The sequence below is a fragment of the Phyllopteryx taeniolatus genome, chromosome 1 (genome assembly GCF_024500385.1).
Source record: "Phyllopteryx taeniolatus isolate TA_2022b chromosome 1, UOR_Ptae_1.2, whole genome shotgun sequence".
NCBI lineage: Eukaryota > Metazoa > Chordata > Actinopteri > Syngnathiformes > Syngnathidae > Phyllopteryx > Phyllopteryx taeniolatus.
The window spans coordinates 21,297,135-21,323,177 of NC_084502.1; the positions used below are offsets into that span (position 1 = coordinate 21,297,135).

The 26,043-nt window shown below is 41.9% G+C and overlaps 1 protein-coding gene across 1 annotated transcript; it reads left to right on the top strand.

Annotated features, from left to right (window-relative positions):
- Positions 1 to 800: 800 nt before the first annotated feature.
- dalrd3 (DALR anticodon binding domain containing 3) lies at positions 801 to 24,808 on the top strand. The gene is made up of 13 exons (XM_061780506.1): positions 801 to 1,293; positions 5,269 to 5,576; positions 5,980 to 6,293; positions 9,753 to 9,811; positions 9,924 to 10,025; positions 10,099 to 10,163; positions 10,337 to 10,395; positions 10,559 to 10,641; positions 15,369 to 15,495; positions 20,463 to 20,521; positions 20,638 to 20,754; positions 20,836 to 20,904; positions 22,281 to 24,808. The coding sequence occupies exons 1-13, from the start codon at positions 1,039 to 1,041 to the stop codon at positions 22,398 to 22,400; spliced, it is 1,737 nt and encodes a 578-aa protein (XP_061636490.1). The 5' UTR covers positions 801 to 1,038; the 3' UTR covers positions 22,401 to 24,808.
- Positions 24,809 to 26,043: the final 1,235 nt, after the last annotated feature.

Sequence of the window (26,043 nt, forward strand, 5' to 3'; positions counted from 1 at the left end):
GTCACCGCGCTACAACAGCACGGCTACCCAACGTGCCTACGTGGCGACCATGTTGGAGAGGTCACCGTTCCATCAATGGCAATGTACGGGCATTGAAATTAAGTCGTAACTTGCTCATTTAGTAACCTATTTTCAAGAAATTCATGAAATCTTCATGATTTTACCAACATTCTCAACGCCAAAGCGTTATGCTATCAATACATACAATTTATAAAAAGAAAAAAACATTTAACTGAGAAAGGTTACTCCCAGTCCCTTGTCGTAATTGTACGGCGTTGTACGCAACCGAACGCAGCAAAATATAACGGCATCCTTTTGGTTTTCTTGCTGTCCATATGCATGGAATCCGATGACGACTTTTACCCTACTAGTTTAGCGTCACCATAGGCACGCAGTTTAAAAGAAACGTGTCAGTTTCCAGGCAAGACACACCCTCCTCCAATATTAATGGCTGCGGCACAGTACCGCTGCACTATGATTGGCTGCTGTATCCCTGTAGAACACGCCCTACTGTTTATATTTATTTTAATTAATATTTTTTCCACTAACCCTAACCCACCCTAATCCTGACTTTAACCCATCCCAAAACGCCTTAATACCCAACCCTTGGCCTAAACCTAACCATAACAAACTTATTTGTTTGTATTTCCTACAAATGTGTACATGTTTCGGATGGTCAACTCGTTCCATCTGCGTAGTCTGCCCTTTCCGCGACACAGGAGCCAATCATGTTGCAACTGGGCGTGTCCTGCCTGGAAACTATGTGGGAATCCTAATAACGCATCCAGCAACAGTAATCATTGCCTCTGTCCAACGCGGAAACTCACCCGAAAGGGAACACGAATTGAAGCAAATGGTTCTGGTTGAAAAAATAAAAACAGCCAATGCGCCCTTTCCACTTAAGCATAATATCTGACATCGACGAGTACTCGACTGTTCCCGTTTTCTGTCTGCCTTGTCCCGGATAGCCTCGCACCACGACCGCGCATGTATTAGCATGGCACGGATGTACTTCTAGCTACACCCGTTTGTGTTGTTATGATAACGATGGAGAACATCGACGAGTCGTCTTCACCCCTCCGTATCACTGCCACGGTCCGGGCGCTGAGCTCCGCACTGCGGGCCACGCGCGGCAATGCCCAAGACATTGGCCGGAGGAGGGACGGCGATATGATGTTCCCCGAGCCTGAGAAGGAGAAACTGTGGTTCAAGGAAAGCAGCGCCAAAAACCTCCGAACCAGAGACTTCCTGTCGCCGAATACCATGCTCAACACACTCTATGCGGACGGACAGGTTAGCTTCTGGCTCATTACACTATCTTCAGTTCGGTACAATTATTAAGTAAAATCAGAACGCGTCCACAACCTTAACGAATGGACTAAACGTTAATTAAAAAAGACACACACAAAAAAACCTCATATAAACACACCGTGTTCCATTAGTATAGACGAGTAGAATAGCATCCATTTAAACCGAAAAATAGTAGGATTTGGGAGATTAAAAATATGATCAGCTATCGTAAAACATACAGATCTAGAAAAAAAATGAGATTACTGCGAAATGATACGTTTCTTTAATTTGCCAGTTATAGGTATATCGTTTGAGATTTTTGTTGGATTCTATAATCTGACAACAATCCCACATTCCAAATACAAATATCATTCATGTCATTCAGAGCATTTATTTCCAGAAAATGAAAAATGGTCAAAGTACCAATAAAGGTTTGCTTTTTTGTGGTCTCTTAGTTATTAGTTACCAGAGTCGAATACATCATGAAATCACATATTTACAATACAGATAACATACAGTGCTGTACTGTATATGTGTTTCCAAAAATAGAACAGAGGAACTGAAAGACTTGGAGTTTCAATACATTTCCATTAACAACAATATAAAGCACACGCAAAAGGTCATACTGTATTTCAAAGACGGGCCATCATGATCGACCAGACAGTGAGCTTGAGGCGGTAGTTATGAACCCATGAATGGCAGACCCCAATATGGGTCAGTCAGACAGTCACGCAGAACTGGAACTGTGTTTATACTGTACAGTACTTTGTGAATGTGTGTGTGTGTGCGCGTGTGTATGGAAATCAAACCATCTATCCATCCATCGGTTTTCTGTATCGCAACTGACTTTGGGCAAGAGGTGGTTTATACCCTGGAATCCAGACTAGCCAGTGAAACTCAAACATTTTACAACAAGTACCACCTAAAAGAAATACTTTGCTCTCCGAGTACCACCATCATGGTCAATATTAAAGTACAATAGCATAGCAGGCCTGGGTGTTCACCTAATACACGACAGAGGTTTTTTGTTTTATTCCTAAATGGTATATTTATTATTGTTTTAACCACTGCTAAAAAAAAAAAAAAGACGAAAACAGGGAGACCAGCCATTTAAGGAAAAATAATAATAAAATCGATTCGAAAGCGGGCACATGAAACCAATTTGGTTTCTAAACCAATCAGAGATAGTGAAGGGCGGAATGGGGTGGGTGCCCACCCTCTAATTGGCCGTGTGTGTGCGCACGCGTGCCGGTAGCAGCACAGTTACTGAAAGTTGAGCGGCATAAATGGAATTAGTTCCAAAGCGTAACGCCCCCGCGATGTGTTGGGAACATTTTGGATTCAAGCCAGATGAACACAGCCGTCCCGCTAACACCAACGAGCTGGTATGTCGAGTTTGTGTCAAGTCGCAGCAAAGACAAGACAACTTAAAACTAGGCTTTACACGATCAGGATTTTTGGGGCCGATCACCGATCAGCGAGTTTAAAAAAAAAAACGATAACCGATCCGATCACAAGATGGAGCAATGTGTCTACCGTATTTTCCGGCCAATAGAGCGCAAATTTATAGAAATGTTTATTTTATTTTTTTTTACATATATTAGCCGTACCAGACTATACACCGCTGATATATACGTTGTGAAATTAGATATTTACACAGAAAGATTTAGTAAATGTTTATTTACATACCTTAATTGTTTCCAAACAGTGCCTGTAACAGGGCAGTAAATCATCCACCCTTTTTTGTTAACTTTAACGACTATGCCTTTTGGGAGTTTTTCTTTTGGCATAGTCGTCCGCTTAAAAATCACCATTGGTGGAAGCTTTTGTCCGGATGCGGTGCAGCTCAAAACACGTGAAGTGCGTTCTCTCGTGGCCAGTCATTTTCACTATAATGGATGACGCTCCTGTCTTGTTAACAGTTCGAGTTAGAGGCAGGTCGAACGTCAAAGGCACTTCATCCATATTTATGATGTCGTCTGGTCCGATGGAATTCGGCCCTGATGGACAGACCTTTTCGTCCCATGAATCGAAAACACCATGACGGTCCACCTTGAAAACCTTCAATACACATTTCACTGGCGATACTTTCTTTAGCTTTCAGTCGGATCTGCACGGTGGATACACCTCGGCCGTCTGCTCTCTGTGTGTTCACCCAGTCCTCAAGAACATTTTCAGGTTCGGGCGTTCTGCTCTTATGACCTCTGAAAGCTTTGTCTTGCGTTCGTGTGTCTCGTGCTGCATTTTGCGCTGAGTGCGCCAAAAACTAGCGTCGTCGTCTTCTACACGCTGGAGGCATCTGCGCATGCCCAATCCCTAGTGCGTTAAGTGAAACGGTCATGTTTTAAGCATTTAGCCTTGCATTACGGTCGAACAAGTTTGGCAGTATGTTTAAACAAGTTGGGCCTGTCTTGTTTTTGTACTTATTGCGCCCCCTGATAGCCGTTAGCAAAAAAAAAATCTACGGTATTTAAATGACTTGTTCATTTACTGTATATACTTGTGTACTTAATTGCTCAAAACATTTATATTTACAATTAATAATGTATCTTTGTTCCTCTATTTATACCAGTGAGGCATAGTGACAGACAGAACAAATGAATGCTCTTCTATTAGATGGCAGGAAGTACATACAGTAATTAATGTATCCACTTTTTGTGACATTTTTGTTTGTTGGTGTGCCGTGAGATTTTTCAATTGTAAAATATGTTCCTTGGCTCCATAAAGGTTGGAAATCACTGCTCTAGTCAGCTCATGTATTCTAATCAGTCAGGTCAAACCAACATAACAGAAATAATGGGCGCTAACTTACTGTAATTAAATGACTTTATTGTAATTAAATCACGGCGGAACAGTGGTCGACGGGTTAGAGCGTCTGCCTCACAGTTCTGAGGACCTGGGTTCGATTCCCGGCCCCGCCTGTGTGGAGTTTGCATGTTCTCCCCGTGCCTGCGTGGGTTTTCTCCGGGTACTCCGGTTTCCTCCCACATCCCAAAAGACATGCACGCTAGGTTCATTGAAGTCTCTAAATTGCCCGTAGGTGTGATTGTGAGTGCGAATGGTTGTTCGTTTATATGTGCCCTGCGATTGGCTGGGCACAGCCAATCGCAGATTCTGTGTCAGATTCTGGAAATGCCTTTTTAGCAAGGCACTAGTGTAATCCATGGACCTGTAGTTATTACTGTGTTTCACAGTATGAAACGCCAACGCTCCTTCTGCTCCATTTACAGCATCCTGTTTTCTTGGGTTTAACAAACAACTCAGTCAACTTTGCTGATTAACTCTCACCTCGCACAGCTTTTTTGTGTGTTTTTCTGTGTTCCTATGAGCATTGAGATCTCAGGAACCTTTATTAGACACCGAAACATATGTGCCAGCTTTGCACACAGTGCACTGCGCCTCCCATTTGTTGCGACCAGGATGCTAAGTGGGGAATTTTTTCTGCAGTTCATCTGTGAAGCTACGCTTGCACTTTGTGAGAAGACGCTATGCTGCTCTTACGTCTGTTCCTAACACAGCAGGGCTCTCGTGATTACGTCAGAAGCAATGCAGTACTGTAGTATTCTGTGCAAAGCGTCATTCAATTTCAACACATACTAATTGGTCCCCTGAAAAACAATGAAAACCGGACATTTTCATGAATTTATAAAAAAAAAACAAAAAAAACCTGGACGCCCTGGACAGGATGTAAAAAGTGGACATGTCCAGGCAAAGGAGGCCCTCATTCTACACAGCTGAGCATTTTCATATCTGAGAGAAATAGTTAACACTGCACCATCTCCACCTCTCACAGTCTTTTCCCATGTGGAGTTGCACAGGTGAGATAAGGTGACCGCTGCAAAAAAATTGCAGCTTGGAATCACATAACTTGGCTCAAGCATTTCTAATATATTGATGACTTTTGCAACATTGATGCTTGTTTTTACAACAGTGCAAAGCTACTGTACTACTGTTTGATAGCTTTTTGTTTCCAATCAGGTCTCTCCGGCGGTGATGGCCAGGATTCTGTCTGTCCGAGGCCTTGGCGTACTCCCCGTGGCGGGCGGGGAGGTGATGGATGAAGGTCTGAGGGTGAGGGTGGACCGGGCCGCAGCCTTTAGGGCCGTCCTGGAAGGGGGAGCCACAGACTACCTGACGCCCGCTGCTCAGAGGCAGGGCTGTGTGGTGCTGAACTGTCCGGCCCTGCAGTCGAAACCCGACCCCCCCACTCCCGATAGCCTCACTCTGGGCCAACTCAGGACCATTCTGTTGGCGGACCACATGGGGGCGCTGTTGAAAAGCCAAGGGTAAGTTCCACTTTTATACTGTAATTCGTCACTTGAGCAAATTACATTTTTCAATGGAGACATTTTTTTTGCTGTACAGTTTGTTGTTGTTTAACTTGAGAATATAGTCCAATGAAAAGCATCTCCTAATTTGTCTTTTAATCTGAAACATGATTTAAAAACAAAAAATATTTTGTTGGTGTTTTATAGGAAACCAACAAGATCTTTTATACCACAACTACTACTACCAACAGCAACAATATCACAAATTTAATACAAATGATATGAATAAAAATATTAATATGATTATTATATATTATGTACATGCATGCAATGTTTACATGACATTGTAATAATTACTGCTCTAATAGCATTGATAGCTATGGCATTTAAAACTAGCTGTCTATCTTGCCGCCTGTCTCAGATTTACAGTGTCCCTGTGCCCTCTGCTGCTTGAAGATAGCAGCATCATCAAGTTCCTCCGCACTCTGGGCATCGACTGGCCAACATTCCCAGCCAACTGGACCAATGAGGAGCGGGAGGAGAAGATCCAGGAAGCGCTAGAAAAGTCGGTGTACAGAGAGAGGGAAATTGAGGGCGGCAGGAGGACAAGCGGCGGGCCAGGCAGGAAGAAGGCAGACAAGGGCGAAAATGATGGCGCTGTGAGGATAAACCTAAAACGGGTGTTCCAGGACGAGGGGCTGCTAGGATACGATCCAAGCCTTGGAACCTGCACAGGTGACGTATGACCAAATAACCTCAGTGGACCCCGCACACTGTGAGGTATTCTAAGTTTGTGATTGGACTCAACTTTATTGTCATTTTACAAGATACTAAGGAGGACACAGAACCTTTCCTCAAAATGTAAAAAAAACAAAAAAAAACAAACAAACTCTTAAACAGCCTTTGTCATTTCTCGTTAAACAATACCTTTTAAACAAAATTTCAAAACTCCTTACTAGTTCATACTTGCTAGCGCATGAATACTTTTATTTGGGATTAACTGTGATTACAGGTTTTATTAATCATAAGATAGTACAAATTGGTTGACAATGTGGAGCAAAGTGAGGGCAGCGCAGATGATGGAAAATAATGTTATTATTGAAAAATCAAATTTTTAGTGGAGGATGGTGGAGTTTGACCCTCAACTCAGGCCATCCTGTGTGGAGTTTACATGTTCTCTCCGTGCTTGCGTGGGGTTTCTATGGGTCACCACTCGCCAGCCAATCACAGGGTATACAGTATATGGACAACAACCATTTACACTTGCATTCACAGCTAAGCAGTACTGCGACAAACTAATCAAATCACTACTTGAAACATAAGACATTAAGATTTAAAGAAACATATTTACTAGTGCCTTTTTATTCAAAAGCAGTGCAGGACCCTTAATGGCAAAGGTTACAATTGAAAGGTAAAATTGGCGTTTGTATGCAGGGTTATATTAAAGGTCCCTTATTTGACTAAACCAAAGTTTTCTAGTATTTGGTAGTTATATTGGCTCTATAGTGCCTCAGTAAACGTGAAATATGAATAAAAATCATTTACGTATTCCTGAGATTCAGACGTTTATCTGGTGAGAGGCCTGAAATTAGGTCATTTGAATTTCTCAAGCTTATCTACGTCACTAGCGAAGATCTGCGGCTACCTCTCCGCTCCCGAGCCAGCGCTGTCAACATAACAAACACGTGTACTCAAATGGGAGGCGCAGTGCACTGTGTACAAGTGGGTCTTCTACATGGGGGCAACCAATCAGAAGGAGCCAAATATGGCCCCAGGTGGATCAGCCGAATATGTACAAAGCGGATACAAAACTGGGTCAAACAGAAGTAGCTGTCAGAGTGGCCTTTTCTGGACACTCATATGACAAAATATGTTAACAAACAACATTCCTTTCTTACCTTAATTTTACCCGCATCTATATTTTTGTCATGTCTATACATGTTAAATACTGTATGGAACTTGCTTAGTGCATTAAAGGTCCTTCCCCTAACTCAGACATGTCAAGCTCCGGGCAGCAATTTGGTCCAGCCCGCGGGATCAATTTGAAGTCAGCGTGACATTGGCCCGCACAACGGCATCAGCCAAACATTTGCACGTAATGCCATGAGCGCCGTCTTGTATGAACTATACAGTGCTCAGGGCGGCACGGTGATGACTGGTTAGCACATCTGCCCTACAGTTCTGAGGTCCCGGGTTCAAATCCGGCCTCGCCTGTGCGGAGTTTGCATGTTCTCCTGTGTGGATTTTGTCCGATTACTCCAGTTTCCTCCCACATCCCAAAAACATGCATGGTGGGTTCATTGAAAACCCTAAATTGCCTTTATGTGTGAATGTGAGAGCGAATTGTTGTCTGTCTATACTGTATGTGCCCTGCGATTGGCTGGCGACCAGTTCAGGCTGTACCCCGCCTCTCGCCCAGAGTCAGCTGGAATAGGCTCCAGCACGCCCGCAACCCTAGTGAGGATAAGCGGTACGGAAAATGGATGGATGGATAGATACAGTATTCAGTCAGTCAGCCAGCCAGCCAGTCAAGTGTAACCGTTTTCTGCACCCCCCTCCAGCCCAAAGGATTGGAGTGTGATGTTTCTTAACGCACATCCGCAAAGCCTAGCTTGCTTCCGTTACATAGGTATTAGTTTCAAAGGAACAACATTGCTACTTATTAATTAATGCTCATGCGTTTTAAGTACTAATAACTGTTACTGCTAATTTTGCAAGCTCTGTTTGTTTTTGATTGAATGAGGAAGCATTGCTAAAACACGCCTGGTTGTGTCAGCGCAAATGTGACTCCAAAGAGTGAAAGTGACTGGCAAACGAAAGCGACGAAAAGAACGGACCGCTTATTTGATCGTAGGCAATGACGTCAACTGGAATACTTTACAGATTCTTATAGGGTGAGTTTTCTTTAACGTTATCTACGTTACGTTAGTGTTTATTTAAAGTTTTGATGAAGATGAAAATGTTCCTCGTTGTTGTTACAGTGCAACTCCAACTCCAAAAAGTGTTCTCGGTGTCGAAAATCACACGTTTATAGGATTCAGGCACAGTAGAAAACTATATGGACATGATTCACTATTATTATTCCTGTTTTCTGAGAAGTTTGAAGTAAATCTGACAACGTGATTTATCTCAGTGTGATCTGGAAAATGTGATGGCTCGAGCACACCCTGCTGTTGTCTGTTGTTTAAAGGTAGCTAGTTTAGTTTACTCGGTGGCAACCGTCGTAGTTACAAACCAAAATTGCTGGATGATTGCAATTTCAGCAAGTGTTGGCGATCATATGCTAAACTACTTTGAATATTGACTTTTTTGGTGTTGTGGGCAAAGTATTATGGTGAAAATATTAATGACTGTCTCAAGCAGCAGCTGCTGCCGACATCCCTATTAGCTAGTGCCGTAGCAGTTTGCTCTCTTCCTTGGGTCCACATATAATCAACAGTAAAACCGAAATCAAATCATTTGCATCAACTTCCATGATTCTTGCTGATATCTGTACCAAAATTTCACATCGTAATATGTAATAAATAAATAACGTTGAGATACTACAGGCATTTTTGTTGTTGTTACCAAACCCCGATTTTACAGTAACTTGAACAATAGTTGAAGCAACTATTATTCTTGACTTCTGATTTAAAAACTAGTTATCCATCATTTTGTTGTGTAGATAGAGTATAATACAATGATCAGGCGATGAAACATTTAGATGATTTCCCGGTCATAACAGCCCTCTGAGGGAAAACGTACCAACAGTGTGGCCCGTGACAAAAATGAGTCTGACACCCCTGCCCCAACTGTTCGCACAAAGTTGGAAGTATTCATCCATTTTCTATTGTCTTATCCTCATTAGGGTTGCTGGTGAACTGGAGCCCATCCCAGCTGACTTTGGGTCACAGGTGGGCTACATCCTGGACTGGGCACTAGCCAATCACAGGGAACATATAAACAAACAAGCATTCTCACTTACATTCACGCATACGGATCGTTGAGAGTCTTCACAAATCTAACATAAAACCCACGCAAGCATAGGAAGAACATGAAATGGAACCGTACGATAGTCGTCCAAATGTCTTGATGAGATGATGATTCAGATTGAACTAAAGGGTCTGACCTAACCCCAGACTGATTAGTTAATTAAGTAGTGTGTTCTTTAGTCCATATTTGCGGCTAACAGATTATTGGTGCATGTGCGTTCAGTCCACAGAGACAGCGTTTCCCATCTGGCACAACTGGACCTCGCCACAGCGGACTGCACCGTAAGACAGCGCAGCGCGCACGTGATCACAGAGACACATGGCTTAGTAAATGCAATGGCCCACAACAGAGCAATGAATGAAAGATTTCTACACATGTGGTAATGTTTCGCAGGTTGCCATGGTTACAGCCTTGCACGTGACTTCCTGCCAGGATGAGTTCCGCCAGCAGCAGATAGCGATGCTCTGGAGAGCCAGTGGGGCGACACACATACAGGTAACCACACGCACGCATGCGTGCACACTTGGTTGTGTTACTATTTTTAACTGGCCTTCTTGGGTATTTGCAGAGGCATCTGGTGTGTGGGCCTGTCAAGACTCCTGCTTATCAACTCTCATCTGCACAGTACCTGCAGTAAGATGAACTGTCATCTTCATCAAGTGTTCCCTCTCCTCCTCCTCCTCATCTCACATCTTCCTGCAGTAACATACACATGGTGTTAAACTCCTTTGACAGGAAGCTTTCTGGAATTTCTACTACTTTTCTACATTAGAGTTTGTTCTTTTTTCCTATTTTCCTTCCAACAGGCTTAGAAGAGGTCAAATGAAGGAGGCATCAGAGATGAAGTATGGAGATCAAGTAGAAGGTATGTGTGTGTGTGTGTGTGTATATATATATATATATATATATATATATATATATGTGTGTGTGTGTGTACACGTGCGCCTGTGTGCTTGTGCATGACTAATAACATTCATTATTAATGTTAGTTACAGTGAGTACTTGCATTTTTCCTTCACCTCTTGTAGGTCAGACATGGGATGACATCATCAGGGTTATGAGCTCTGCTACCATCAGATTTGAGCTTCTCTCAACAGTTCACACCAGTCCGGTGAGACCGAAACACGATCAAGCGTGTTTCATACACCTACTGAGAGATTATAATTATTTTAATGGGCATTCAGAAAAAAAAATCCTTGGAATTTTGACAATAATTAGTACTAGGAAATTTATGTATTCTTAAAATCTGCTCAAAATAAAACGTGAAATTCCTTGTTGAAACAAAAGAAAAACTCAAATCAAAATGATAACAGAAATGCAGTGCTCAGCATAGTGCGTGCGCATACACACACGAGCATCTTAATTGACAGTCAGACCACAAAATTAAAACATTCACTCTGTGTGAGGAACCTTACTATATTTAATTTGTATTTGAAGTACTTGAAGTACTGTAGCACTATTTACACTGAACTTAGATGTTATCTTATATTATTCTTACGTTTTTATCTTATTATTTTAGTTACCGTAATTTGTCCTGTATAATGCGAATTTTTTTAGCCACCCAAAAATACGTCGATACAGCGACATAGGTCTAAGGCAGTGTTTCTTAACCTGGGTTGGATGGAACCCCAGGGGTTTGGTGAGGCAGTCGCAGGGGTTCGACAGCAGACAAGACACACAAAGTGCATGCGGAAAAGCCTTTTTACACTGCTTTTTGAATGCTGTGTACACGCCGTTCAAAAGGCAACGTTCCGTCAAGGTGTCGGCATTTACTGTTCCGGCGCTGCACCCCGAGTTGAAATGTTTTTTTTTTTTCCATTTAAACTATCTTTATTTAACAATATGTCGGTGGTACACTCGAGTTGAGCGGCATCAATAGGAGAGGGGTTGGTGGAGTTATTTCAGAGTGCAAAACAGCGATACATAGACTTGAGTAGAAAACACAATAGATACGCCAGCGCATTTGAGCAGCCCGGCTATATGGGATCATTTCAGACTGAGCAGAAAGGCGAACACCGGTGACGCGACACATCTCTCAAGACACAAAACGTGGAGCCAAGATGAACGTCACGCAAATCAGTGAGTTTAACAATAATGCAATTTACTAACGTAACGTTAGCCCTGAGGCTAGGGTTTCTATTAATTATGACTATTGGCGAATTTGTGGCTAGTTTATTGACGAGTATGTGTGCGACTATAACGTGACTTCATTCAGGGTGGTTACTTGTCAAGGGACAGTTTTGCTTGGTGATTTATGCACTGTGAGACACATCGCCAGTGTACTAGTATCGTATCTGCAAGTGGCTACATTTTGAGTCAAGTACTGTCGGTGAAAAAAAATTATGAGTGGCAATGGTACAGCAAACTTTTATTTTCTTGCCAAGAAATATTTTACAGTGAGGCAATTTCAAACACAAATAAGAATAAAACACATATACTGTGCCGTGAAAAAGTATTGGCCCTCCTCACAAATTATATTTTTGCATAGTTTTCCCACTGTGTTTGAGATCATCAAACAAATGTAAATATCACACAAATATAACCCAAGTGAACATAAAATTCTGTTTTTAAATGATTTAATTTATTAAGGAAAAAGAACTACTCAAAGTTACCTGGGCCTGTGTGAAAAAGTAATTACCCCCCTTGTTAAATAATGATTTGTGGCTAATCACAATTTTTGGTTAATTTCCAGTGATCATACCCATGCGTGATTACCTCCATACCTTTCATTCATTCATTCATCTTCCGTACGCTTGATTTCAGTTGTTGCTGCTGAGGCCCAACCAGTTATTAGGTTTTGATTGGCCAGGTAACTTGGAATAGTTTTGTTTCCTTCACAAATGAAATCACCATTTAAAAACAGCCGTTTAAGTTCACGTGGGTTCTATTCGTCTGTTATTTACATTTGTTTGATGATCTTATACATTAAAGTGGGAAAACTATGCAAAAATATAATTTGTGAAGAAGGGCAATACTTTTTCACGGCACAGTATGCGTTTTATTCTTATTTGTGTTTCAAATTGCCTTACTGAACATATTTCTCAACAAGAAAATACAGTTTACGATTCATTGGGAATTTAAGAAATAAAACAGTTCATTATCTCCAAAGAAAAAAAACAATTGGTCAGTCATCTTAAATTAAATGGCTTATTTTTTTTGGGTGTATTTTTAACGAAGCAAAAATATACTTTATCTGAATACCGATTTGATATAAATTTTTACTAAAATCCTAAAATGTTCGATAGCTGCTGCCCTAGTATATTTATTATATACTGAATGTACTACAGTGTATGATGTGTAATGTACAATTTTACAAATTTATATATAATCTGGTACATTTTTGCCGCTCATCTGAGAAACATGATGTCCTCACAGGGTCCGCCACATTGATATAAAATCCAAAATACTGGGGATTTCATTCTGACATTTTCAAATGGGGAAGGTGGCCTAATTATACACTGAACAAAAATATAAACGCAACACTTTTGTTTTTGCTCCCATTTTTCGGGAGCTGGACTCCAAGATCTAAAACTTTTTCTACATGCCCAAAAGGCCATTTCTCCTTTGTCGAGATAATCCATCCCACCTCACAGGTGTGGCATATCAAGATGCTGATTAGACAGCATGATTATTGCACAGGTGTGCCATAGGCTGGCCACAATAAAAGGCCACTCTGAAATGTGCAGTTTTATCACACAGCACAATGGCACTGATGTCAGAAGTTCTGAGGGAGCGTGCAGTTGGCATGCTGACTGCAGGAATGTCCACCAGAGCTGTTGCCCGTGAATTTAATGTTCATTTCTCTACCATAAGCCGTCTCCAAAGACGTTTCAGACAATTTGACAATACATCCAACCGGCCTCACAACCGTAGACCACGTGTAACCACACCAGCCCAGGACCTCCACATCCAGCATGTTCACCTCCAAGATTGTCTGAGAACAGCCTCCCGGACAGCTGCTGCAACAATCGGTTTGCATAACCAAAGAATTTCTGCACAAACTTTCAGAAACCGTCTCAGGGAAGCTCATCTGCAGGCTCGTCATACTCACTGGGGTCTCGACCTGACTGCAGTTCGTCGTTGTAACCGACTTGATTGGGCTCACATTCGATGGCGTCTGGCACGTTGGAAAGGTGTTCTCTTCACGGATGAATCCCGGTTTACACTATTCAGGGCAGATGGCAGACAGTGTGTGTGGCGTCGTGAGGGTGAGCGGTTTGTTGATGTCAATGTTGTGGATCGAGTGGCCCATGGTGGCGGTGGGCTTATGGTATGGGCAGGCGTATGTTATAGGCAACGAACACAGGTGCATTTTATTGATGGGATTTTGAATGCACAGAGATACCGTGACGAGATCCTGAGGCCCATTGTTGTGCCATTCATCCACGACCATCACCTCATGTTGCAGCATGATAATGCACGGCTCCATGTTGCAAGGGCCAGCATACTCCCCGGACATGTCACCCATTGAGCATGTTTGGGATGCTCTGGATCGGCGTATACGACAGCGTGTTCCAGTTCCTGCCAATATCTAGAAACTTCGCATAGCCATTGAAGAGGAGTGGACCAAGATTCCACAGGCCACAATCAACAACCTGATCAACTCTCTTCGAAGGAGATCTGTTCCACTGCGTGAGGCAAATGGTGGTCACACCAGATACTGACTGGTTTTCTGACCCCCCCCCCAGACCCCTACAATAAAGCAAAAATGCACATTTCAGAGTGGCCTTTTATTGTGGCCAGCGTAAGGCACACCTGTGCAATAATCATGCTGTCGAATCACCATCTTGATATGCCACACATGAGGTGGGATGGATTATCTCGACAAAGAAAATTTGTGAACAATATTTGAGGGAAATGGCCTTTTGTGTATGTAGAAAAAGTTTTTGATGAGTCCAGCTCATGAAAAATGGGAGCAAAAACAAAAGTGTTGCGTTTATATTTTTGTTCAGTATAGAAGTACACATACATTTTGGTAAGGATTGATCGCAATTTTGTGACATTAAGCGACATTGAACTTTTTCTGTCTAGTGAGCACCTATATGGAGGAGGAAAATGCTTACCATCCATAAAATCCAAAATATTAGAGATTTTAGTCTTATATTTTCAGAGGTTTAAGTGGGCATAAACTGAGATGCCAGCAAATTTTGGTGAGAAATGGCGTTAAACCTTTTCTGTATAGTGAGTGCCTATGGGGAGGAAAATGCTTAAGTTCCATAAAATCCAAAATATTCAGAATTTTGTTCTGATATTTTCAGATGGGGAATGGGGCATAATTATAGACATCAGCATACATTTGGCTGAGGATTGGTAGCACTTTTGTGACATTAAGCAACGTAAAAAAAGCACATGAACGCAGAGCAGAATATTTCTTTGAAAAACCTAATCAAATATGGATATTTAGAACATTTTTAGAAACTTTAAAAACTTTTAGAAAATTGATGGTGTGCATTATACATAGGTAGAAGAATTTTCCTGATTTTTGGGGTTGATTTTGGGGGTGCGCATTATACTCGAGAGTGTATTATACACAACTTGCAGTAAATGTATCATAAAAAAAATCACTCTTTTTTTTAATCATACCATGACTTGTGAACTGCTAGAGAGCATGTACTTTCTGTTTCCATTTTATGGGCAGCAAAAAAAAATACTCATGAAAAAAAAAACTGATTTTTGTATATTTTACTATAATCATTACCCGAGTAGCTGGGTGAAATCCCATGGTTCCACTGCCTTATAGTGAGGCGTATGGTGTCCATTTTGACTCAAGTTTCCAAATATGCTTTGAAAATCAATGAACAAGAAGTAGTGAAAGACATTACAAGCCTGTCTGTTCAGGTCACTCTGGATGTCCAGAGAGAAGGGGGCGTTTCCACCAAAGGGCCGAGAGGCGGCGTGTTTGTGATGTACAACTGTGCCAGACTGCACACGCTGTTCGACAGCTACGACCGAGGAGTGGAGAAAGGTGAGAGTCGAGAGTTTGAATCGACAAAACAGTTCGCTCGATGTTGAAACGCAGAGGAAGTCAAACCAAATAAGCGATTCGACAATACATGCGGTAAATGCGTTACAACATAATGTGCAGTGACCAGAGAATCCAAATTAACACCAATTCTTACTTCTCTACTTCTTCTTTAGAATCCTCTACTTCTTCTTTAGATAGGAGGCTTGAGGAATGATCAGTGTTGGGCAATTTGGGCTGTGTACTTTAGATACACTATTATATATATATATATATATATATATATATATAGCCGGCACGGTGAGCCACTGGTTAGCACATCTGCCTCACAGTTCTGGGGACCGGGGTTCAAATCCCAGCCCCGCCTGTGTGGAGTTTGCATGTTCTCCCTGTGCCTGGGTGGGTTTTCTCCGGGCACTCCGGTTTCCTCCCACATCCCAAAAACATGCGTGGTAGGTTGATTGATGACTCTAAATTGCCCGTAGGTATGAATGTGAGTGTGAATGGTTGTTTGTTTCTGTGTGCCCTGTAATTGGCTGGCGACCGGTTCAGGGTGTACCCCGCCTCCCCGCCCGAAGATAGCTGGGATAGGCTCCAGCGGCCTGCGACCCTAGTGAGGATGTGCGGTTAATGGATGGATGGCACGAAAGCTGTTGTTATGTCAGACACATGGTCAGACACATGGTTATTTGACTGAGCTGAATATAACCAATAATCACTTTTTATTCATGTTATTTATTTGTTATTTAGGGCATCCGGCTTAAAATCTTGCCAAAAAACTATGAGCGTTCATCCAAAGAATTCCATACCGGATCGGTCGTGGCCTGGGTTAACAACGTCCGCAAATTCAGCTAATGTGGGACGAAGTTGAAGAAGAAGAGGTGGAAAGTGGGTTCTTTGGCAGAAAGAGAAGAGGAAAGCACAGAGCCTAGAACTGAATGTGGGGACTTTGAATGTTGGGACTATGACAGGAACATTTCGGGAGTTGGTTGACATGATGATTAGGAGAAAGGTTGATATATTGTGTGTCCAGGAGACCAGGTGGAAAGGCAGTAAGGCTAGAAGTTTAGAGGCAGGGTTTATTTTACCATGGTGTAGATGGGAAGAGAAATGGAGTCGGGGTTATTTTAAAAGAAAAGTTGGCTAAGAATGTCTTGGAGGTGAAAAGAGTATCAGATCGAGTGATGAGGCTGAAACTTGAAATTGAGGGTGTTATGAATAATGTGATTAGTGGCTATGCCCCACAGGTAGGATGTGACCTAGAGGTGAAAGAGAAATTCTGGAAGGAGCTAGACGAAGTAGTTCTGAGCATCCCAGACAGAGAGAGTCGTGATTGGTCCAGATTGTAATGGACATGTTGGTGAAGGAAATAGGGGTGATGAAGAAGTGATGGGTAAGTACAGCATCCAGGAAAGGAACTTAGAGGGACAGATGGTGGTAGACTTTGCAAAAAGGATGCAAATGGCTGTAGTGAACACTTTTTTCCAGAAGAGGCAGGAACATAAGGTGACCTACAAGAGCGGAGGTAGAAACACGCAGGTGGATCTTGTGCAGACGATGTAATCTGAAGGAGGTTACCGACCGTAAGGTAGTGGTAGGGGAGAGTGTGGTTAGACAGCATAGGATGGTGGTGTGTAAAATGACTCTGGTGGTGGGGAGGAAGATTAGGAAGACAAAAGGCAGAACAGAGAACCATGTGGTGGAAGCTGAGACAGGACGAGTGTTGTGCAGCTTTTTGGGAAGAGGTGAGACAGGCTCTCCGTGGACAGGAGGAGCTTCCAGAAGACTGGACCACTGCAGCCAAGGTGATCAGAGAGGCAGGCAGGGGAGTACTTGGTGTATCTTCTGGCAGGAAAGGAGAGAAGGAGACTTGGTGGTGGAACCTCACAGTACAGGAAATCATACAAGGAAAAAGGTTAGCTAAGAAGTGGGACACTAATAGGAGAAGCGAAAGGAATACATTGAGATGCGACATAGGGCAAAGGTAGAGGTGGCAAAGGCCAAACAAGAGGCATATGATGACATATATGCCAGGTTTGACACTAAAGAAGGAGAAAAGGATCTATCTAGGGTAGCCAAACAGAGGGATCGAGATGGGAAGGATGTGCAGCAGGTTAGGGTGATTAAGGATAGAGATGAGAAGAGAGAGTAGAGGCAAGTGTGGTGGAGCAGGACGTGGCAATGAGCCTATTGCTGTGCTGGAGCCTATCCCAGCAATCTTCGGGCGAGAGGCGGGGTACACCCTGAACTGGTCGCCAGCCAATCGCAGGGCACATAGAAACAAACAACCATTCGCACACACATTCACACTTACGGGCAAGTTGCTGTATTCAATTAACCTACCCTGCATGTCTTTGGGATGCGGGAGCAAACCGGATTACCCGGAGAAAACCCACGCAGGCACGGGGAGAACATGCAAACTCCACACAGGCGGGGCCGGGATTTGAACCCCGGTCCCTAGAACTGTGAGGCAGATGTGCTAACCAGTCGGTCACCATGCCGCCTAACTCACAGGTAGATTTTCGGAAATAGGCATACTCATTTATCGGTGGGTTAGGTTCCAGACAACCCCCACAATACAGACCCTTTCCAAAAAAATTTAATATCATGGAAAAGTTGATTCATTTCCATAATTCCATTCAAAAAGTTAAGCTTTAATAGATTATAGATTCAGGGCCCACAATTTAAACAATTTCATTTATTTTGGTTATTTTTACATAATTTGGGCTTCCAGCTCATAAAACCCACGAAATCGGGATTTAAAAAAAATAGAATACTGTGAAGAAATCATCCCAAATTTAGCAGGTCCATAAATGTTTTAAACTGAGTGTCACACACTAATCATCTACTAAACTCAAAACACCTGCACAGGTTTCTGCAGGTGTCATTAAATTGCTTAAGTTTGGTTCAATTGTCTCAGTTGGCTTCAATATGGGGAAGACTGCAGATTTGACAACTGGCCAGGAGGCCATCATTGATACCCTCCATAGGATGGGTAAGCCACAGAACGTTCATAGCTAAGGAGGCTGGCTGTTCACAGATTGCTTTGTCAAAGCATATCAATGGAAAGTCTAGTGGAAAGACAAAATGTGTCAGGAGACGATGACCAGCAAAAGAGATGACCATGGGCTTTAGCGGATTATCAAACAGAGAAGATTCAAGAATCTAGCAGAGATCCAGAAAGAGAGGAATGAGGCGTGAGTCACGGGTTCAAAAACCACCACAATCAGACACATCCGGGAGATAGGCTACAACTGTCAGGTTCCTCGGGTCAAGCCACTTCTGAGCATGAGCCAACGTAAGAATCGTCTCAGCTGGGCCAAGGAGAAGAAGGCCTGACTCTTGGCCAGTGGTCCCAGGTCCTCTTTTCCGATGAAAATAAAATGTGCCTTTCATTCGGGAATCGAGGTCCAAGGGTTGGGAGGAAGACGGGTGAAGAACAGAATCCAAGCTGCTTGGGGTCCAGTGTGAAATATCCACAGTCAGTCATGATTTGGGGTGCAATGTCCAGTGCGGGTGTTGGTAAAGTCTGTTTTCTTAAATCAAAGGTCACCACAAGAGTTTACAAGAATGTTTTAGAGGACTTCATGATTCCTTCTGCATCTGGATCTGAATGGAGATGCAGATTTAATCTTCCAGCAGGACCTGGTCCCTGCCCATACCGCTAGAAGCACCTGGTTTGATGCCCATACCCTCACAGTGCTTGACTTGCCAGCCAACTCGCCGGGTCTAAACCCCATTGAAAATCTATGGGGTATTATCAAGAGGAAAATGAGGGGCATCATACCCAAAAATAAAGAAGAACTGACAGCAAGCATCAAGGAAATCTGGGCTTCCATAACTTCCAGCCAATGCCACAGGCTGATTGCCTCAATGCGGCGTGATCGTAATGCAAAGTGACCAGATACAGCAGACCTATACTGCATCTGGTGTCTTCTAGCACTGACTCTTTCATCAGGCCCGCAAACATCTCAACAAAACAAAACCTCAACTTTTATTTTATTTTTTTTAAATCTCCACAACTGACCGCTAGCAATACCGCTTCACTTCTTCTGCATTCAGCAGTTGGTATTATATTTTAGGTGCTACTTTCTGCACTACAGTTCACACCGTTTCACCTCATTAGTAAATGAGAGAGAGAGAAAAAAAGAGAGTTCTGCGTGCCTATAAACCGTAAAGAAAGGTTCCGACAATTATCATAAACCATCCCAGTCCTAGTTACGTTACTTAGCTGTACTAAAACATTCACAATCGCATAATTTTTTATTTTTAATCGTCCCAAACCAGCCATGAAGCCTAATCTTTGACCAGCTAGCTAAACTGTTAAATTAGCTTACCTGTCGTCGTGAGTTTTGCAGTGACAGATGTTCGACATTGTTGTGTCTTTTAATGTGTGAATTATAAGACATGCACGTTGCCATCCTCTTTTTGCAGACATCATTGACAACATAATCCTTGAATCCAAATTTTATTATCTTTGGAGCTTCTTCCATCGTTGTTCATGCAGGTGGCTACATTAAACTGGCAAATGCGCAACAACGCAGACTGTGTTGCTAGGTTGGTGTGAACCAACCCCATTTGTTTATTTTTGTTTGTTTTAGGCTACAAAATGCTTATTTTATCACATTTTTTAAAAAATGAAGAAATCCCCTGATGTGGCAAATTATCAGCAATATAAATGATTTATAAAAAAATCTGGGATGCACTGAATGCCAAATAGCTGAAGCACGTTATAGCGAGGGATTATTGTCTTACAAATATTTAAAAAAAAAAAGAAATATATAATATAAATACAAGATTTACCGGGATGTTTAGTTTTACATTTGATGGGTGGGCAGGAACTCCAGACACCTATTTGTATACAAACCAGCAAGTATATTTTCCATAATATGCCCCCTTTGCTAAACTCATGAAAGCAAAGCAAAAAGCTTGTTCTTCTAAATGTATTTGATGTGCCTGCCGTTCTGCAGGTTTGTACCCAGAAATCCCTGATGGCTCGAAACTGGACTTCTCTTCCCTCAAAGAAGAGGTACCAGCATACCGTTTTATTTAATGGTTATTTGTTCAAGCTAAAAGTTAAATTTTTAGATATCACTGTTCCTTTCATTATATGAAAATAACTTGCATCTGTTTTTCGCTTTGCAGGGTGAGTGGCTCCTCCTCTTCAATTACCTCATTCCCTTTTCTGAGCTGCTGGACCAATCAGGACAAGTGTTGGACTGTGAAGGAGGAGGGGCTAGAGTCAATCTGAAAACAGAGCAGGTCAGGCTACACCAGTGATGACATTTTGCGTCGTGTGTCGATTTGTTTACTTAACTGCTTATTTATTTTCCCCTTGCTCAGATATGCAAGTTTCTGGTGTCTCTCAGTAAAGACTTCAGCTCCTACTACAACAGAGTCCACGTCCTGGGGGTGAGGCCATGTTTGTAATCTTTAAAGGGAATTCCCATGAATGAGTTCATAGACTGCCACATATAACTCAACAGTGGAACCTCTAAGGTTAAAAACACATGGTTCCCTCATTTCTTCTTCTACAATGTAATTTTCCACATCAGAAATAATGGAAATAGAAATAATCCATTGCAGGGTAACACTGTCGGCCTCATAAAACCATTATTAACTCTGCGTTGACTTTTTAACATTTAGAACTGTCATACAAGTGTAAAAATAAGACAATCACTATAAGATTATATTAAGACATTAAAAACAATACAAAACTAATCAACTTTTACAATAAAGACGTAATCAGGTGATTACACATTAACAATGTTAATTTAATCATCACACAAGCATAAAATCAAGTTAACCACTGTTTTATTAAGACATGAAAACAAAATAAATTTTAACAACGAAGGAATGAGAAGTTGACCTGTTTAAATTTCCCCCCCCTATGGAGCCTGTCCTCAGCAATTTGCTGAACAACTCATCTATTGGCACTCTTGTGTATTTTTGTGCTTTTTCTCTAATGGCCTAACATGCTACAAGATGGCGCCAAAGCTCTAGCTAAAAGGAAAGTAGATCGATTGCATTCATCATCTTATATGATTGGATTAATTATTCATTGCTGATTCACATTTCTTGTGTTCAAATATTTTTTCAGGTAAAGAGAAGTTCTATTACCTGGCAGTTAACAGTTGCAGCTGACATTTCAGCCTTAATCAGAGCTGTCACAGCTTCTCTGTGCGACGTGTCTAAAAAAATAGCTGATTGGGCCGGGAAACATTCAAAGTCAAGTCCCGCGACCTGACCGTGTTGATCCACCTCACAGGGAGCCTCGCCTGCCTGTTATTGTCAAGCTGGCTAATTAACTCCTCCGCTGTTTTGGAGCCTGAAAAGGAGCAGGATGTTTGGGTGGCATCTTATGGCTACACAGAGCATAAAAATACACAAATATGTGCATTTTTCAATGAATTGTTTTAGTTATGTTCTACCAAACATCCCTTGTTAAGGCCACTGCTCTGGAATAAATGTCGCAAAGAAAGCCAAAACACAACACATCAAGTTCATCCTTTGATGAACTTTGTTTTGCTCAAATATTAGTCTATCCCATTCTCTGCCTGTATTACACCACTGCGCCAATAAACAGCGGCCAATTCTGGAACTAACAGACTGTCAACAGGATTTTAAGTGACAAATCGAAACTATTTTTGGGCACATTGTTCAGTCCCGACGGTCCGTTTTATCCGATTTCTGTTATATCGGGGTCTGTTTTATCAAGGTTCCACTGTATGTGCAATTTGTATTCTTCTAGCGTAATGTTTCACTCACTTTGCCGTCTTTCCTCTCAGGAGCCGTTGCCTCATCTCTTCAACCAGATGTTCTGCCGTCTGTATCTTTTGAGAGCCTTGCGGGAGCTCTACCACAGTGCTCTGGAAACCCTCAACCTTCCCCCCATTCGGCAACTATAACCTCCATGTTGGGCACATCACTGAGCCCAGCCTCCCCCTGCCTGCCTGCCACTCACCTGTAACATTGTATTCCACCAAGGCACGTTATTGCAGCCCTGCCCTTTTTTTTTTTTTTTTTAATCTTTTTTAAAACACTCAAAATCTTACCAAGAATATCTGTCTTATTTCTATCCATCCATCCATTTTCTTTACCGCTTATCCTCACTAGGGTCGCGGGCTGCTGGAACCTATCCCAGCTATCTTCGGGCGGGAGGTGGGGCACACCCCGAACCGATCGCCAGCCAATCGCAGGGCACATAGAAACAAACAACCATTCGCACTCACATTCACACCTACGGGCAATTTAGAGTCCTCAATCAACCTACTACGCATGTTTTGGGATATGGGAGGAAACCGGAGTGCCCGGAGAAAACCCACCTAGGCACAGGGAGAACATGCGAACTCCACACAGGCGGGGCTGGGCATTGAACCCCGGTCCCCAGAACTGTGAGGCAGATGTGCTAACCAGTCGTCAACCGTCTTATTTCTTGTCAAAACTAATTAGAATGAGACTCATCACGTAAAAGGTAACTTCTTTTTAGACAATTTTCACTTGTTTTAACCTAATTCTTACTTGATATAAGTAGAAAAAAATCTTACCAGTGGAGTAATGTTTTTTTCTACTTCAAGTAAAAAAGATTTTTTAAAAACAATTTACTTTTTTAGGTGATGAGTCTTAAGTGTCATCAGATCAGTTTTGAGACTTTTGACTACAAATAAGACAAATATTCTTGGTACGATATAAGGTTTTTGTAGAGTAATGATCACATAAACAAGATGCACTTATGTGCCCTCACTTTAGACTTGCTCCTGAAGCCTGATGCCAATACGTTGTGTGCCTCAACATACCTTATAGTTGTTTAAATCTCATTTTCAATTCTCAATCTCAATTCTAAATTTCTACCCCCAAATTGTATTGTTTTAACCCTTCTCCCTGTGCCAAGTATATGAATAACCATTTCATTCTCAACACACCAAAATCTGCTTTTTTTAATGAGCCGTATTCCCGAATTGATGTGATTTATCTACCTTCTATTTATGAATGCCATATAAATATTTATTACCACTATAAATGAGGTGTGTACAGAATAGCTACTCAGCATATGATTTCTATTACTCTGGTCAGGCCATTGAGATAATGCACGAAATTGTATGAACATATTGTATATGAAGATGTTTGTTTTTCAAAAGGATTATTTATAAATGTTGGGAGGGGAACATCGTAATTTATTATTGATCTGTCAGTAATACCAAGTGATTGTGTTGCCATTTCACTTTGGGTCAAATGTGCCATCCCTTGTTTTCAAAACTACACTGCAACCAAATGTCGCTTCTCACTGCATGAAACCAAATGTTGATTGTCCCTACTTCTCCATCACTCCATCTTTTTTAAACAACATTTTCCCGTTTGCATGACAGTGAGCGATTCAGGGAAGGAAATGACCAAAATATGCTGATTCATTCACCGAAACTGTTGTTGGCCTCAACGACTATGATCAAATTATTAAAACAGGAGAAAGGAAGAAGGATGTACTGTTTTGTTTTTTTAAATTGTGTCACAAGAGGTTTCTTCCTGTGTTTAGAAATACTGTGTAATTTTCTTTGTCACTAAATTGCAGTCTTGTCCCCTGGTTTTACTGCGTGTTGATGTAAAACTGCAATGTATCAGGTTCAACATAAGGGGGCGAAATGTTTTCCATCCATCCATCCATTTTCAACCCCGCTTATCCTGGTTAGGGTCGCGGGGCGCTGGAACCTATCCCAGCTGATTTCGGGCGAAAGGCGGACTACACCTTGAACTGGTCGCCAGTCAGTCACAGGGCACATATAGACACGGACAGCCATTTCAGTTCCAACTCAGTGACTGTGTGAATTGTTCTGTCTCTATACTGTATGTGTCCTGTAATGGACTAGTTTCGCCTTTCACCCACAGTCAGCAGCCTGGGATAGCTTCCAATTCCCCACGAGCTTAAACACAATACGCAGAAAAGAAAATTGATGAATGTCCTAATATAGATTTACAGTATTCTAACCTTTGGTCCAACATATAAAACAATTATAAAAACTAATATTTAATGGAATGGCATACATATGCCATTAAATATATGCAAAACTCACAACTCTTTGGCGTAGAATACTACCGGTACTTGCACTTGCTCTCCTGGCCGCCTTCAATCTTTACAAACTTTTTTTCGCCCTAAGCTAGCCATACAACGCCAAAATGAAAACTCGAGCATTGTCTTCCGTGCAGTGTGACAGATCAATGACAACCCTCAGACAGCGCACCTTGACATCAACCAATAGGATTTATTCATGCGCACAAACCAAAATTTATCGAAGCTTGAGCATGACTCAACAGAACAGTAATCCTTGAATGAACGTCCTCTCCCGAGCACCGGTGACAACCACCACACGTTTATCCTCATTTTTGTTCTTTTGCCCACCCCCCACACAATACATTGGCACAATACATTGTTGTTGTCGTCGCCATGGTAACGGACGTATCCGGTCGCGTTGACTGGTGACACCTTTTCTGGTTCCGCCTCTCTGACAGTGTTTGATTTGACAAGATAAAGCCCAGTGATCGTAAAAGACGGGATACGGTGGTATCGGAATACGTCGTGTAGTGTTGCCACTGTCTGACCGAGATACATCAAGATTTTATGACAGTAGTCTGACGTAGTGCAATCGCGAAAGGCCAGATTTGTCTTGTAGTCTGATACAGGCACTAGACTTTTCATTTTGACATCGTAGGTTTATTGTAGGGCCAAATCGTTGGTTATGGATTTCGTCACACTGCGAAATGTTTTGTCATTCCTAACAAAATATGTCGGGCCTGAGCCAGGAAATCCGCTGCGATAGCAAATTGGGCTAATAACGGGGCTAAAGTCTGATCAAGGCATTATTAGCCAGATTTGCTATCGTGGCATATATTTTAAATCGTGCCTGAAACATTTTGTCGGGAATGACAAAACTTCTTGTTGTGTGACATAATCCATGACCAACGACTTAGCCATAGCCATACGCCGCCACAATGAATAGTCGAGCATGTTTGATTTCTGGAACTCTTCTGTGTAGTGACGTATGTACAGCTCTCCGACAGTGCACATTGTCATCGACCAATAGGACTGCGTATTGCAACAGCGCATTGCCTCCCTTGCTCGTCGTAGTATTTGTCTTGTCTGATTCAGGCATGAGCTGTCATATTCTCATGCCATTACTCATGTCCAAACAATACCTGAAACAAAATGGAAAAAAGGATGTGTGACCTTACTATATACACCGTATGTAGAGTGAAAATATATAGTGTAGGCCTATGTATTTTGTATATATACAGTGGCTACGGAAGGTTTTCAGACCCCCTTAGATGTTTCACTCTTTGTTATATTGCATTGTTAAAAGTCATTTAAGTTCATTTTTTTCCTCATTAATGTACACACAGCACCCCATATTGACAGAAAAAAAAGAATTGTTGAAATTTTTGCAGCTGTATTAAAAAAGAAAAACTGAAATATCACACAGCCATAAGTATTCAGACCCTTTACTGTGACACTCATATATTTAACTGGGGTTCTGTCCATTTCTTCTGATCATCCTTGATGGT

Coding starts and splice junctions, on each gene's coding strand:
- dalrd3 (XM_061780506.1), top strand. CDS start 1,039: ATGATAACGATGGAGAACATCGACGAGTCGTCTTCACCCCTCCGTATC. Junction 6,294..9,752: donor AAGCCTTGGAACCTGCACAG/GTGACGTATGAC, acceptor ATGTGCGTTCAG/TCCACAGAGACAGCGTTTCC. Junction 10,396..10,558: donor GTATGGAGATCAAGTAGAAG/GTATGTGTGTGT, acceptor CACCTCTTGTAG/GTCAGACATGGGATGACATC.